General features: G+C 43.6%; 1 protein-coding gene across 1 annotated transcript in view; it reads left to right on the top strand.

The window, feature by feature from the left end:
• Positions 1–2,906: 2,906 nt before the first annotated feature.
• Positions 2,907–12,031, top strand: part of LOC124795730 (F-box/LRR-repeat protein 7-like) — a 228,987-nt gene continuing 219,862 nt past the window's right edge. Inside the window, exon 1 of the mRNA XM_047259813.1 lies at positions 2,907–3,101. Within this exon, the coding sequence (XP_047115769.1) occupies positions 2,907–3,101 (195 nt within the window). The remainder of the gene's footprint in view (positions 3,102–12,031) is intronic.

Raw genomic sequence — 12,031 nt, 5'->3', positions numbered from 1 at the left:
CGAGGATGTTGTATTTAAGACGACAAAGGAGGGACTAGAAAAACAGTTGCCACGTTGGTACGCCTCGACTTTCACTGAATAATGTATTTCTATGCCCCGTTTCAGTCAGTCGTTGCAGATTGCTCCGTCTGAGACTCTCAACCACCTCTGGTTCCTTCGGTTACTCCAGGATCCTTTTCTTTAATCTACTACCATCTTTCAATCTCTTCAGTTTTGAAATGCAGTTCATAATCAATAAATTATCATCAGAATCTACAACTGCATCAAGAAATGTTTGACACTTTAAAATCTCGTTTCGATATCCCTGTCTTACCATTATATAATCAACCTTAAACCTTCCGACGTCTCCAGGTCTCTTCCACGTATAAGACATACTTTCATGTTTCTTAAACCGTTATTGGTGATTAAATTACGCTCTGTGCAAATTACTACCTGGCGGCTTGCTCTTTCATTCATTTCCCCTGGTCTGTGTTACCCTACTATTTTTCCTTCTCGTCTTATTCCTACTACTGAATTCCTAGATACCCATTACAATCAAATTTTCGTCTCCCTCAATTGTCAGAATATATTGTTTCAACCTCTTCATCATTGGACTAGCTGGCATGTAAACATGTAATACTGTGTGTGTGTGAGTGTGTGTGTGTGTGGGGGGTGGGGGGGGGTGGGGGGGGTAGGCTTCATGTTGATCTTGGCTACGATAATGTGTTCACTGCACTGTTTGTAGTACGAGGGAGTGTTGAAAGCTGAGGCTATCGAATTTTGTATGTGGAAACTCTTAAGGGTTTTTAAACAAAACAAGGGTTGTTAACTTGCTACACATTTACTCTTCATGTCTGCATATTTATTTCTTAACGTAATCACCCTGGCGACGAACTCATTTCTCCCAACGAGAGACCAGTTTGTTGATACCATCACTGTACAAAGTTTGACTTTTCGACGGAGCCACAACCTCAACTCCACTTGCACCGTTTCATCACTATCAGATGAAGTCCTCGAAATTGTTCTATAAGTTTAGGGAAAAGATGAAAATCGGATGGGGTCGAGTCGGGACTGAATGGGAGACGATCGATGATGGTGAACATAAAGCGTCAAATATCGTAGCGTTCGTGTGTGGTCTGCATTGTCACGCTCAAGGAGCGGTGCTCCATGTTCGATTATAGCAAGGTGTTTCTCCTCCGTATTGCACGCTACAGTTTGGAACCCTCTAGCGGAAGAGGGCTGCGAATATGCAAAGATGAAGAATAAAGATGCATAATGTTAATAACATTAGCTTTATTAAAAAACTTTAAGGGATTTCACGTAAAAAATACGGAGACATTACTTTGCAAAACGTCCTCATATATTACCAGTATTCCTATTTTCTTGGACGTTATTAGGTCTATTCCTGCATTATCCCTATTTTTTGTTGTTGGCACCGCTGTACTGACCTGACCAGAGGTTCTGTTCTCCCTATTATCATACTTCGCTAATTCCTTGTGTCTCAAGAGTTCATCCTTTCTATTTCACTATACCTCAGACCCCTGAAGTGTACACTAATGAGCCACTTCTGGAACGAAATACTTCACTGATTCTCCGCATCAGGAATACGTCAGTTTGTTTGTAAGTTAGTAGAGGCATGTCGCATTAGAAGTCTGTGTATAGGTCATATAATTCGCGTACACATCGGTCCACTTATCTGCGTACGCCGTGATGGCTGCCGATAGCGACTCAGATAGGTTCCGAAGGTTTTACATCAGGCGAAACTGGTCGTCGAGAAATCAACGTGAGTTCAGTATAATGTTCCTCAAACCATTGTAGCACCGTTTTATCTTCGAGACGCTGCCAATTATACTGCTGAAATGGTCATCGCCGTCGGGAAGATATCAAGCATGAAGGGATGCAGGTGGTTTGCAACTACCAGGGTATCTTCGATTACTTTGTCGAGTCCCATGCAAGTGCAGGAGAATATCTCCCACAGCGTAATACTGCTCTCGCCAGCCTGCATCTTTGACGCGCAGCACATTTCGGGGCGTCGTTCACCTCGATGGCAGCGTTTGTGGAGGCGCCCAGTGACCTAGTGTACCAAAAATGTGATTCACCCGAAGAGCCGATAAATTTCCACTGATCGACGGTCGAATTCCGACAGTCCCTTGCCCACTACATCGTAATTGACGATGTTGTTGGGTCACTTACGGGAGGTCCGCTGCTAAGGTCCATGTTCGACAATGTACTACAAATGATGTGCTCCGAAATACTTGACGTGCACCAGCATTGCCCTCTTTCGGCAGAAATCCCACAGATCACCGTCTGTCCTTCTTTACAGAAGAGACAAACCTATGAACACTAAGTCCTGTGAAGAGTCGTGGACGTCCAACCATTTTGCACCTAGTGGTAGTTTCACTGTCCTACCCCTTTCCGTAAATGCTCACGACAGTAGCACGTGAACATTCAACCAGCTTCGCCGTTTCCGAGATACTAGATCACAGGCTCTGCGTAATAATAATATATCCTTTTTGTCAAAGGCGCTTACCTCTGTGGATTCCCCCATTTGCAGGTCTCATCTTCGCTAGGGTGATCTCCCGTCGGTGTCTGCTCCTCGTACATACTTACATTAACGCATCACGTTCCACCAGGCGGCATCAAACGTCGCGGTGGACTGTGGTCATACTGTTCTGGCTTACCAGCATATGTTACATGCTACTTTTGCCTATTTCTGCTCGACACGTCCCTGACGACTGGTGTTGTCCTGCAGGTGGTGACCCGGCGAGATGTCGCACGTGGGCCGCGAGCCGACGGGCCCCGGGGCCGTGGCCAGCGCGGGGGCGGCGCTGCTGGCGTCGCGCGGCGCCGTGGGGGCGGGCCTGCAGCCGCCGGTGCCGGTGCCGCCGGCGGCGGGCGGTGGGGGGCGGCTGGGGCGGCTGTCGCCCATGGTGTGCCCGCTGGCCAAGCTGGGCCGCGCGTCGCCCACGCCGTCGCCGTCGCCGTCGCCCGCCTTCGAGCCGTACCGCTACCAGCTGGAGCAGCCGCAGCAGCAGCCGCACCCCGGCTACCACCAGCCGTACCACGCCGTCGAGCACCAGGCCTACCACAAGCTCGGACACGCCTCCGCCGCCGACACCCAGGTCAGTCCCCAGCTCCTCACTTCTCACCAGTCTCTTGAAATTATCATAAAAAAGCGACATCCTTGGAGACACCGTGGGTTTATTCACGTTTGCCACGTTACTGGTGCCGTGGCGTGACCAGGATATGGCAGCCGGAACGCGTGGCCCCAGCGCCCTGCAGTTTCGCGACAGGAGAAAAATGTGAGGAAGGGGAGAACAAGAGGGGAAGCGGAAGGCCGATGCAGCAGGGGGAAGAATAAGAATAATGTTTAAAAAACAGTCGTAGCCAGCCGCGGTAGCCACGCTGCTGCTACGGTCGCAGGTTCGAATCCTGCCTCGGATGTGTGTGATGTCCTTAGGTTAGTTAGGTTTAAGTAGTTCTAAGTTATAGGGGACTGATGACCTCAGATGTTAAGTCCCATAGTGCTTAGAGCCAAACAGTCGTAGGTTCACAGTGTTCTTAATAAACTGAAGGACGGCGCGTTTCGTCTGGATAGAGCATCATCAGGCTATCTGAAAAATATAACAGGACGACGACATTACAATAAATCCAGCGGCGTCCTATTCTGGACTACATAAAAGAGAAAAAAGCATCAAAAACTTACCGAATAAAATTGCTTAGAGATACGTAATGTAACTCACGATAAAAAATCAAAAATTTTATTCGGCCCATTTTTGGAGCTTATTTTGCGTTTATAGTAGTCCAGGACAGCACCAAGCCGGATTTATTGTAACGCCGTCGTCCTCTTATATTTTTCAAAAAATTGTTCAAATGGCTCTATGCACTATGGGACATCGGAGGTCATCAATCCCCTAGTCTTAGAACTACTTAAACCTAACTAACCTAAGGACATCACACACATCCATGCCCGAGGCAGGATTCGAACCTGCGACCGTAGCAGCAGCGTGGTTCCGGACTGAAGCACCTATAACCGCTCGGTCACAGCGATTGGCGTTACATTTTTCAGATAGCCTGATGATGCCCTGTCCGGGCGATACACGTCTTCCTTGAATTAATAAAGAACATTATGCAACCTACGACTGTTGTCTAAATAGCAGCGATAGGCGGCTTCCGTACCATCACGCGAAGATGCAGTGGAATAATTTTCAAAAGAGAATAAGAATATGAAGTAGAAGATCACATAAGACCCCAAGTCTCGAAAACATACGATGTCAGTTTGTAAAGAAATCACCAGGAAACTCTAATCGGTTACGACGAACAATACAGGGCGTTAGCAAATTTGTTACACGGAAATAACCTTTAATTGTGAAAAGGGTAAATGACTTCCAGAAATGTGTGACACAGCACTGAATGTAGTATATTTATACGCCTTATTTACAAGTCTTCAATGTGGCTAGCATCTTTAGCACAACAAATCTCTCATCTGTAATCAATTTCCTCCCAAATTCTATAAAGCAAGTCTTGATATATGGTGACAAACGCCTGTGTTATCCGCTGTCGCAACTCGTCGACGTTTCCCGGAAGCGGACGACAAACACTCTCTCTTTAACAGAACCTCATACACATTAGACCATTGGGTTTAAATGAAGTGATTATAGTGGTCATAATATTGTTCCACCACGTCCAATCCAAGTAGGTGCATTCCTACGCAGTTTTGATGGAACGACAGTACTGATTAATAATTGTTTTGGTTTGGTAGCTTTGTCCTGAACTGTAGTAGCGGATTTGGTTTCATGAAACCACATACAACATGCTGCACTCTCTGCACCATTATACGACTGCGTGATGACTGTAGGAATAACTCATTCGCACATGCTACCTAGCGGGAACCTCGGCAACCAACAGTGTTAGGCGGGAATAAAACTTGAAGATATATGCATTCAGCGCTGCATGAAACATTTATGCAAGTTATTTACCCTTTCCACAATTAAATGTAGCTTCTGTAACACGCTGGATTTCATTCCATAAGGCCTATCCCTCCCTTATATGCAGATACTTGTTTCTTATTTTTCGGTTACCAGACGAAGCCATTATATCAAGTAAGCTAACGCAACGAAAGCGTAAAAAGTATACTTTGCGAATATTAATTTCTTTTGTTATGACTTTGCATTGACGATCCATGTAACAACGAAAAAGGAAATGCGTTATTGCTCTAAGTAATGCGACTTTGAACTGTGTGTTGTTCCATGTCTTGAATTGCATGGTAAACATTTTGCTGATATGCTAAATAGAGTCTAAAAGCAGCGCTGAGGGTCAGAAAAATAGAGTGACTTCGGCAGGGAATGGGGAGAGGGACAAAGTTGGAGTTTGCTCTGGCCGCCTGTTACCCCAGCTATGCCACTGTTTAGATGTACAGAAGTTTTTTTAACTCACTTTCTTACTGTCTCGTAATCACAAAAATTCGGTGTCTGTAGGTTTGAGTTGTTTTCAAGTGCTTATAAAGAAAAATAAGTAGACATTCAAAGATATTACATTAGTAACTACACAAATACGTTGCTAAACGACGAAAAATTAAAAGTGGTACCATGGAATGGCTTTTGACCTGAGGCTGCATTAAAATATGTCTACCGTCACCATTACGTGCCAAGCACATACCAGTAAAGTGACTGCAGCTATTTCATTTCTTCTTTAATACTTGCATCCAGGATATTTTTAATTCACGTTCTGAAAATAACGCAATATTCGATCCTCCGGGAAAACTTCATAAGACACAAAACTTCAGCTAGATCTTTTTGTGTTTGACAGTTCTTTGCATTCCCCACATCGGGGGTGGATTGAAAGCGGCTATTGGGTTACATGAAATTTCTAAATTAATGTAAATTAATTTAAGAAGTTGAGAATTATTACGTCACAATGAGAACGATGAAAAGTGCATTCGCTTTATTATGAGAATGACATGATCGGGACTCCTGGTGATTATGGGTAGTGATTGTGCTATTCGATGTATTGTAGAAGATGTTATAGGGAAAAGCATATGGGATGTCTATTTGGGAAGGAATTGATCGATGGGGTGTACTTGTAAGGAGATTGATGGGATGTCAATCTGGCAACGAAAAAGTTTGTGTGTGATGGGATGAGTAGGGTAGCTTATCGTTTTAAGGTAGGGTAATTTTAGTTATTAGTTCCAGGTCAAGGATGAGTAGGCAGTTGAAATCATGAGAGGAAAGGGACTGTTTGGTCTTGGAGAGAATGTGGGATCCCTAGAGAGAGACGCAGCAGATACACGTTTTGGAGTGCTGACCTAACAAGTGAGACTGTATCTTCAGCTGTAATAATGGGCTGGAGGGTGTGTGAGCGGTGAATAGAGGTATCAACTTCGCGGATTCTGACAGTGAGTTCAGAATTATTTCGAGAGATTTGGCCTCGCACTTACGAGAGTCCAGGAGGTACAAGATGGAGAATTTTTCAGATTAAGGTAATCTTTGTGGACTTGTTGGGTTTGCAGTGGGAACAAATGGGTGGTTTTCTATATTTGTTTGTATGGCGATCATTTACTAGAGACAGCAAAAACAGCAGAGGGATTGAGGTTGTGCTTTGGATGGTTCCACTTTATGGCGTTGGAAGTGAGTGACGGCCGCGTTTTTGGTTAGGTGGTCTCAGCAGATAAGGAATTCTATGTCTGCAGCTAGGCTTTACGAGTCCTTAAGTAGGCAGACATGATTGTTGGAACGCTTAGAATTTGGCGTACACTCATGATTTTAAGTTAACGTAACACAAAATAACACTTTCGAATGTTTTATAAGAGTGTAGGTGGACAAGTAAATTTTCATAATTCAAAAATAAAGAATAAAACTTGCTTAACAATTTGTAGCATCGCCACAATTACTGTGGTCCCAGCCAATGATGAATAATCAGATGACGTTATTCCAAAGACGAACCTATGAGTATTTCCTGTTTGTGCCATGTGTTCAGGTTGTAGAAGAAGTAATTATTCATGTATTCTGTAAATATAGTTAGCGTCAGTTGCTTTGGACATTCATCCATGATATTTAAGTTGTCTAGTATTGCTAGATGAAGGCATCTGAAATCTGGTTTCGGAGGACAGAGCGGATTAGTTTGTGGAAAGGGGCCAAAGTCAATTACTGTTAGTTATACAAGAACACACACAACTTCCCCTATTGCTCAAACCAATGCACAGTTTTCTCTTTAAAACAACAAAGATCAATTCACGGCAGATGGCCCAAGTAACTTCTCCAGTTTAAATTTGAATTATTGCTTTTAAAAAACCAGGATTTAGAGTACGGCTGAAGGCCTTACTTAAGCAAATTACAGTATCTTCTCGGATAAAGGCCGAAATAATATTTCAGATCAGCTAAGGAAATTCCTTAAAAGCCAAGCATTTACAAATTCTGGCTAAAGGTCATATTAAGGAAAATTCAAGTTAATTCTTCCGCTGAAGGCCCAATAAAAAAAATTTCTTTACATAATAAAGGAGAGGCTTTAAAGATAAGATTTTACACAGTACGACAAAAAAACATCTTAAGAAAACTTGAAGTATCTTGTCGGCTGAAGGTCCAACCAATTACTCAAGAATAATTAAATACAACCTTAAGATAAACATTTACAGAACACGGCTGAAGGCCGTTTCAAAAAATGAAGAGAAACCTTACAGACAAGGATTTACTTATTAAAGCCACAGATTCTGAAACAAACGCTGCTGAAGGCCTAAATACAGAGCAACAAGAATTTTAAATGAAACACGGCTGAAGGCCTAAGCTTAAAGTTGTTATGAAGTTCGGCTAAAGGCCATATACTAAACATAAAACAGACAATATTAATACACGGCTGAAGGCCTGGCACACTACCTGCGACCAAAAAAAATTACAATCACAAACAACAAACAGTGGTGCTCAGAAGTGTTCCAAGGGTCGGCCTGGGGAGGAAACTCTCACAGTTTATGTGAGACAGGCAGCCAAGCGTAACACTAAACAGTCGGGTGGCAACCCGACCTAGGGACGGCTGAAGAACCAACCAACAGCCTAATCAATTCCCTTCCACCCGACACACTCGCTGCTCTACTTCAACCGACCGACTGAGTACTCCAGTAAGCAGACAGCATTGATCTGCTCCGTGGAAATCACAGAAGCTGCACCCGGTTCCACGTAAATACACTTACGCAAGAACTTGAACAATCGGAAAAGCGATCACTGAGGAACAACAAGGACGAATCAATTCGACACACAGAAAGTTTCCACTAGCGGTCGGCGACCAAATACACGTCGCCGATGGGACGACCACTCTAACGACCAACCAAAGGCCGTCCCGCTCAAATCTCCTTCCGTCGGTCAGTTCGTGTGTGTCGCCAGCTGTTCGCACCTCGCAGGCGCTCCGTCCCCGACTTCACTGCTGCTGCGTCCGGACTCAACTCTCGACAGACGACGACCCGGAAATACTAGCGGTCGCTACAGAGATGGTACGACAGTGCACCTATCGGTAAGCGCTGCTGCTGTCACTCACGAGCAAGCAAACCAGCACCCTAGTGACGACAGTAAATCGCATTAAAAGAAAAACAAGGCGACAGAACCACAAAAAGAAGATGACGAGCAATAAACGGCATGACCGCGAGCCGCGCACGGCTCAGCATCCTCAAAGAGAGCTCTTGATACTGTACACAATCGAGCAAAGTTCTTCGTGGTTCAAACTGGAGTCAGCTACAATGCAATAACCGTTTCGTTTGTGCGTATTGAGTAAGTGGTTAACAAACAGTAATGTCGGAATAAATTTCACGTCACCACAAAGAATAACGTAAGGAAACAGACGAAACGGCAGGTTAAAAAAAGAGCAAAACGAATGTCATGGCAAATTATTTACTTAACCTGACGGTGGCCAATTTAAGGACGTTTGTAAACGTGGAGGGAACCGCGTACCTGTTAAACTGTTCTTGTTCGTAGCGCAAATTTCCAGGTCAGTTATTGCAAACGTTGTAAATGTCGATCTCTTCAAGGGCGTTCGTGACCCTGTCTTTAACTTATTAGAGGACCTATTAATTGTTACTTATGCTATCGAGATTAAGTGTGCATGTTAACAGGTAATTATCAGAGGTCGATTTTGTAGCTTCAGTGCTGTCAGTGTGCTCTTTGATCCATATTGTAAAATTTCATCCAGTCCTCTGACTGCCAGAGGAAGATGCTATAAGCAGTCTGCATCCCACGTGCCAAATAGCATTTTGTGCATTCACTCTTAGCGCCACTATATGAGTGACAAAACACGATGAACCCGCTATGCGCTTCGTCTTGTGACGTTTCGTTTCTTCATGTCGGTGCTTTTACCTTTTTGACCCAATGGTAGCGGTATAGCGCTCTCACCGAATGAACAATATTCCGCTTATGCTGTCAAGGTGTGCAGGAAACATCCAGTTGTAGGGGGCAGTGTTCCGATGACTTTATTCCAAGAATAAGAGAAAGTAACTTTACACAGTCTAACTGGTTCTACGAGTAAGATTAAACTCCGTTCTCAGTAAAGATGAAGTTTCCATGGTTGCCATAACTTCATGTTGAGTACGCAGGGAGGGCGTTTTCCAAGCTTTCGGCTTTCCGTGAGGACACTCTGTGGTATGGTGGCAGACACAAAGAAGTCAGTAAATGGATATCATAAGACAAAGCAACACGTTTATAGGCCACTGCGTATTCTCAATAAATTGTCAACATAATTTTATATGTTAATGCTTGTTGTCTTAACAGTCCCCTACCCTGGTCAAAATTCATTATAACCTTTGGACGTAAGGTAACCATTTCAAGCAGAGAGACTTTTTCTGGGAGCATCCCTGCAATATGTCAGTAAGGTAGGTTGACTGGATCGCGATCTCTGGAACGGCAGGTATCAGCTGTAAAGTTATGTGGGTCGTTACAGAACGTTAGTTCGTTCCTTAACCTAGGCTCAGGTACGGGCAGAACAAGCAGGCGAGCAATAGCCAAGTAATCAAAATTAATATCAAAGCAAAACCGCTTCATAAATTCCATCTTATAGAGTTCCATTAGCAACGCTACTACGGATCAGAGCACGTTTGCCGAAACAGAATAATATTTTGACAGCGCAACAGTTTCCAACAACAAATTATTAACCGCCAGAATCTTATACATGAAACGGGCGATTTGGCAACCCTGAAAACAGCACCTTACGTTAGGAAACGTCATAAAACTTGAGTGGTGCCATCTCGACGACCTATTGGCCCTGATATCAGTGTTCAGTTGACATGGAGTTGGGATAGGTGAACATTGCGCTGTTGCCGTGAAGTCGTCGTTTTACAAAAAAACAACGACAGCTACTAGGCTGCGTATCGTCTGTTTCGTGCTTATTACAACCTCGCATGTCATGTCGCAGTCCCGTCGGCACATGTTATCAAAATATGAGTACAGAACTTTGACGAAACGGTGATACGGCGTGAAAAAGGGGTGTAAGTGTAAAGCTCGTGTTTCAAGAATCATCTTGAGGTTGAATCTCTCCTGTCCGTGTTTGCTTGCAGTTAGATTTGTTTCTGAATAGGGTCCGCCTTGAGCAAAACACAATTTCCCATTTTTTTTTTTATTCCCCAGACGTGTCTCACTGAAGCTACAGCATCCTCAGTGGGTTTTATGCTATCTTCTTGTTGCCATATACTGTGAATTTCCTGGATTTTATGTAATTCATCTTAGTTGATTTGTTTCAAAGTTTGTCAGTTTTGCCGGTTCCCTATTATCTTCCTGTGAAGGCCTGCACTAAGTAACTTTTCGTGTCATTGTTTACAAACAACAGAGCTACTCGGAACAAGCTGTCCGCCATCTTGTTTCTGTTTGTAAACAGTGACACGAAAAGTTACTTATTGCAGGTCTTCATAGGAAGATAACAGGGTAACCGGCAAAAATGACAAACTTTGAAACAAAACAATTACATTGAATTACATAAAATCGAGAAAATCCAGAGCATGTAACAAGAAGATAACATAAAACCAACTGGTGACGCTGTAGCTTCAGAGAACATGTATGGGGCATAAAAAGAAAGATAAGGAACTGTGTTTTGCTCAAGGCGGACACTCTCCAAAAACAAATGTTGCGAGAGCGGAAGAAGCCTTCAACCGAAGTCCCAGGCGTTTTGCACGCAAGCGTGCGTTGCAGCTTGACATACCGTACCGCAGTGTAAGGCGAACATTGCGAACTGCAATACCACCCATACAGAATTCAGATAATGTAAAAACTAAATGCGGACGACCTCCTAAAGAGACTACGCTTTTGCCAGAAATTGTAGGAACTCATGAAAGACAACCCAGGCTTTTGCGACAATCTGATCATGAGCAACGACGCCAATTTCTGTGTCAGGCTTAGTTAACAAGCAAAACTTTACATACTGGTCACGTGAAAATTCTGAAATGCTTCATGAAATCCCATTTCACAGTCAGAAACTCGAGCGGAGTATCATCGTTTGGAATCATAGGACCTTTTTTTAAGACTATCGCGCAATGGTGTTACTGTGAATATAGAACGTTAAGTTGACATGTTGAACTATTTCCTAGAGAGACAGCTTGCTGATATTCCTGTAACTGCAAACACATTCTTCCAGCAAGACGGCGCGACGTGTCGTACCTCACAGCATTCCATAAATGTGCTACAGAGCATCTTTCCTCATTTTGGTCATTTCATCTACAAGAACGGGGACATTTCCTGGTCTCCAAGATCCCATGACCCTTCAGAATGTCATTTCTATCTTTGGGGTTATTTGAATGTCGGATCTTACTGTGAGATCCACCACGCACTATCCAGGAACTGAAAAATCAAATCCGACAGGGAGTTAATCGAATGTCTAGCTTCCGTAAAAGACTTGAAATGTTCACGAAGGAAAATGGCAACAACGTACTTGATGCATTTTTCAAGTGAAGGACATTTTAAATTGCAAGCATTGTAAATTCATGTTGTACTGTTACATCACTATGAATAAATTTGTCACTGGTGGAGGTTTCAAAATCGGCAGTCAAACTGTGCACCTGTCACATACACAAATATCCGAAAAGCATCCCACG

This window comes from Schistocerca piceifrons, chromosome 4 (assembly GCF_021461385.2).
Source record: "Schistocerca piceifrons isolate TAMUIC-IGC-003096 chromosome 4, iqSchPice1.1, whole genome shotgun sequence".
NCBI lineage: Eukaryota > Metazoa > Arthropoda > Insecta > Orthoptera > Acrididae > Schistocerca > Schistocerca piceifrons.
This window is presented reverse-complemented; position numbering and strand designations above follow the sequence as displayed.